The following is a 4,226-nucleotide window of genomic DNA, read 5'->3' as shown; positions in this document are numbered from 1 at the left end:
GGCCATGCTGTCGCCCAGCAGCGAATCCCAGGTGGACGTCCGGGGCCTCGGTCACTGCCCAGTGTGTGAACGGGCCAGGGCCGAGCAGGTGGAGGTGGCCCTGGCCTGGGGACCGCCTGTGACCGCCAGGCCCCTGCCGTCCCGGAGCATCACGGTGGGATGAAGACTCAGACCCGCGGGGCTGTCCTGGGGACCTCGGGTCCCATCCAGGCCACCACCATGTTCCCCCCAATCCTGCCTGTGACGTCCCTCCCAGTCTCCGAGCCGCAGAACTGCCCGGCTTGCGGCGAGTCCGCCCTGTGCCACCGCTGAGGCTCGCGTGTGGCGGGAGCGCCGGCTGCCGGCCAGCTCGCAGCTCTGCCTGTTCCACAGGCTCGCATCGCTCTTGGCTGAGGTGTGACTTGGAGTCACCAGGTGTGTACAAACATGGCACGCCCCCAGAGGGCCCCGTGTCCCCACCCGTCACCGTCAGGACTCCCTGCCGACCCTCTGAAGGTTGCCATTCCCATCTCTGGTCCCTTCTGCCACACTCTCCCCAGGTGACTGTCCTCCCAGCCCCTGCCACCTTGTGCCAACGGCTCCCAGAGCCACAGCCCAGCAGCCCCCTCCCGGCAACACCCGCTGCTTCAGCTGGGCCACCCGTGGTGCGTCTGGGCGCCTGTGTCTCTGCACCCTGAGCCTGTCATCTACAGAAGGGAGTGGTGGCTGGAGTGCGCAGCTGCACTCTGCTCCCCGCTTGGAGGGACTGTCAGACCCCCACCCAAGAGCTTGGGAACTAGAACAAAGGGAGCTCAGTGGCCACAGCCTGAGGGGCCACCACGCTGAGTGTCAGAGGGCAGGTGGAGGGAGGGCTTGTCAGTGAGTGGGCACAGGCAGCGGAGAGCCTGGGACAGTGGATAGCCCAGAGAGCGACCCGGCCCAGTTTTGGGCCTCAGAAGGGCTGGGGGCGTTTGTCAGGAAGGCTGCCGGCCTCTGCCCATGGGAGCTGCCGTGTGCCCCCTGCGACCCAGCCCAGCGCCCTGGGAAGGGACGTGGGCATCATGTCATGCTATGCCCACACTGTTCCCAGGCCCCGGGAGCCTCTGAGCAGGTCCCACCCTCATCCTCACTTCACAGGGAGAGAAGCCACCTGCCCAAGCTCACGTGGCCACCAGGGCCGAGCCGAAGCAACGCCAGGCCGTCTGACCTGGGGCCAGGCACTCACTCACATGCGCCCTCCCTGTGCTTCACCTGGCCTCATCCGGCTTCACCTGGCTCCTTCTCCTCAGGGGCACAGCCTCGTAGGCTGGACCCATGCAGAAGTCCACACTGGGACTTTACAATTTGGAGCCTCCCTGAGTCCCCTCCGTCCTCCCGCCTGTTAGCATCCTGACACAGCCGTCCTCCCATTTTTGGCACGGGCATCTGTCCCTCCCCCAGGCCAGGGGAGGACGTCCACTTCTTTGGGGAATGTAATTGTGCCCCCGGGACTCGCACGACCCACTTAAGTTCCTGGAGACCACGGCCTGTCAGAGGCACTGGCAGTAATGAGCATCTCACACGCTCCTGGGAGACTAGGCGGCTCGCCCTCTGCCTGCAGCTGACACAGTGATGCCGCCGAGACCCGCCTGCCTCCCGGGGCCGCGCGGGGACACCTGCATTCTGCAGTCCCCGTCTGGTCTCAGACCCAGCCCTCGTGCTGCTCATACTTGGATGAAGGTCTCCAGGCGTCTCAGGAACCATGTCTGAAAGCTGAGGACAGCTGGGAGGGCAAAGCCACTTTGCAAAGGGTGGAGAGAAGGCAGAGGGCCCAGCTCCAAACCTCATGCCCCTTTGGAGGCCGAGGGTCCCGTCCCCAGATAGAGGGGCAAGAGGTGACAGTAATGTTGCAGTGGTCCCTTCCACGCCCAAGACCCTGTGGCTCTGAAAGGTGACTCGTGCTGGAGTCTGTCTTCCTTATTAGCCAAGGACAGGGCCTTTAGATGTCACTCTGATCCTAGACATGTGGTGTGGCCTGGACCCCAATTCTCTCTCCCCAGGCCACCTCATTTACCCACATGTGGCCATATGACACACATGCACACCCACCATTCATGCATGGTACCCACACACACGGTGTTTCTGTATGCACATGCAAACACATGATGCACACAGGCACACATGCACTCACATTGCATGTGTTCACACATGGCACAGGTGCATGCACACTCGCACACATGTAAACACATGATGCACTCACGTTGCACATGTTCACACGTGCACATACACATGGCACATGCGTGCACCTGCACACACTGATCTCTGCCCAGCCTCCCACCACGCTCCTTCCCAGCTGCGTCGTGGGCTCCACCTGAGTGTGTGGACGGCCTGTCCTTGGCGCTGACACCAGTTTGTGGGTGCGTTCTGCATCACTCGGCCAAAGGGGCCTCACTCTGCCCCCAGCCTCCTCCTTTCCAGGGTCTGAGACTGACTCAGGCCTGGGCCAGTGACTAGCTGTGTGGAGTAGCCCTCGTCCAAGCCGGGGCGGGGGCTGGGGTGTCTCTGACTTTTCTCATAGTGACTGAGGCACCTGCCACCCAGCCCAGCTCTGCTCCTCCCTCCCAACCGCACGTGTGCACTCACACACACCTTGCGCACACGTGCGCACGCACGCTCACGTTGACAGGCCCTTGCTTTCAGCCAAATCCCCAGCCTCTGGCCTGGGCAGGGCAGCGCTCCACAGAGCTGGTGCATTCAAAGCTTGTAACATTCAGTCAAGAAGAAGATGCATCGATTTTTAATGTTCTTTAGCTCAAAACGAAGATGTGCATCTGGCGTGAAGGCTGACTTCTCATGTGGCAGAGCAGCGGCCCATCAATGGCGTCACATAAACACTGCCGAGCCTCAGAGTTCGCTTCCCCCGAGTGCTCCCCAGCCTCTGCTCAGTGCGACCAGGACCCCGTGGTCCTACCCTCAAGCCTCACGCTCACAGCTCGTACACACCCAGGTCCTCCGAGGCCCTGTGACACTCTGGGGGCAGACTCCCAGGCCCAACTGTGCATCCCCACTTCCCATGACCTACAGCAGGCACCCCGATGCTTGCTGGTCCCCAAGCTTCCATGTGTCCCCACTCAGTCACCTATCCAGGTTGCTCAGGCACCTGGTGCCAGCCTAGGAAGACCCTGTGTGCATGTGGGGGACCCTGCAGGTGCTGGGTGGGGGGACTCGGTGAGCAGGCGAGGGGCAGAGGGGCCCTTGTCTGCTGGGCTCTGGTGGAGTGCGCTGTGCCTCAGGGCTCACACTGTCTCCGGTTGCTGGGGCCCTGCGGCTGCGGCGGAGGGGAGGGCCCAGGGTTACACAAGGTGCTGAGCGGTAGCAGACCCCACCTGGCCACCGGGCTCTGCAGGCCCACTTCACTCCCACCCACCGCTTCAGCCCCTGTGGGGTGCCTCCCCGAAATCTCTGACCTTTTCCAGTGTGGCCACTGACCACCTGCATCAGAGCGAACAGCCCACTGAGCTGGGCGGGGCTGGGGACCTGCATCTTAACACCTCCCCAGGGGTCTCCCGGGGCAGCCTCCCAGGCCCCTCCGTCCACAGGCCTGACCCCTGCATGCAGCCTTCTCTGCCCAGCGGTGCCGTTCCTGCCCAGGTGGCTCTGAGCCAACAGGCGCTCACTCTGTCCTGTGGTCCCTGAGCACTGGGTCATTTGTCATCTGCAGCCCTTGCAGCTGCTGATTCTCCAGGGCCGCACCCTGAGCTTTTGGGGAGGGAAGTGGGGGCAGCCGTCCAGCCCTGACGACTTGCTGTTCTGGCATCGTCTCTGCTCAGACGCAGGTGCCCTGCTCCCTAAGTGGGGCACTGGACGGGGGCCCACGGTCTTCGACTCTGCTCCCAGCGCTGCCACCAGCAGCTTGTGCTGTGTGGCCTTGGACAAGTCACTACACCTCTCTGGGCCTCTTCTTCCCACAGGAGCCTTGGGAACTGGTGGCACGTTGTCAGCATCTCTGTTTCCTTAGCTTCTGGTGGGACGAAAAACACCCAAAGAGGGGGTGTGAAAGTCTGTCTCCTTATAGACACCCCGGCACTGTGCAAGTGGCTGGTGAGACCACAGACGTGGGCTAGAGAGCGTGGGTGACCAGAGACAGCCTCTGACCTGCCCAGTTCTTACCATGAGCTTGCTGTGCACCTACTACGTGCTAGTCCAAAGGCCCTGAATTCAAGGGTCTTAAATCCTACTAACAGGAGACAAGTGAAAGACACAACATG

General features: G+C 62.3%; 1 protein-coding gene across 1 annotated transcript in view; it reads left to right on the top strand.

Moving 5' to 3' along the window:
• Positions 1-4: 4 nt before the first annotated feature.
• SYT2 (synaptotagmin 2) overlaps positions 5-4,226 on the top strand; it is an 11,332-nt gene continuing 7,110 nt past the window's right edge. Inside the window, exons 1-3 of the mRNA XM_023534779.1 lie at positions 5-154; positions 257-394; positions 556-644. Of these exons, the coding sequence (XP_023390547.1) occupies positions 5-154; positions 257-394; positions 556-644 (377 nt within the window). The remainder of the gene's footprint in view (positions 155-256; positions 395-555; positions 645-4,226) is intronic.

This window comes from Pteropus vampyrus, unplaced genomic scaffold (genome assembly GCF_000151845.1).
Source record: "Pteropus vampyrus isolate Shadow unplaced genomic scaffold, Pvam_2.0 Scaffold131, whole genome shotgun sequence".
NCBI lineage: Eukaryota > Metazoa > Chordata > Mammalia > Chiroptera > Pteropodidae > Pteropus > Pteropus vampyrus.
This window is presented reverse-complemented; position numbering and strand designations above follow the sequence as displayed.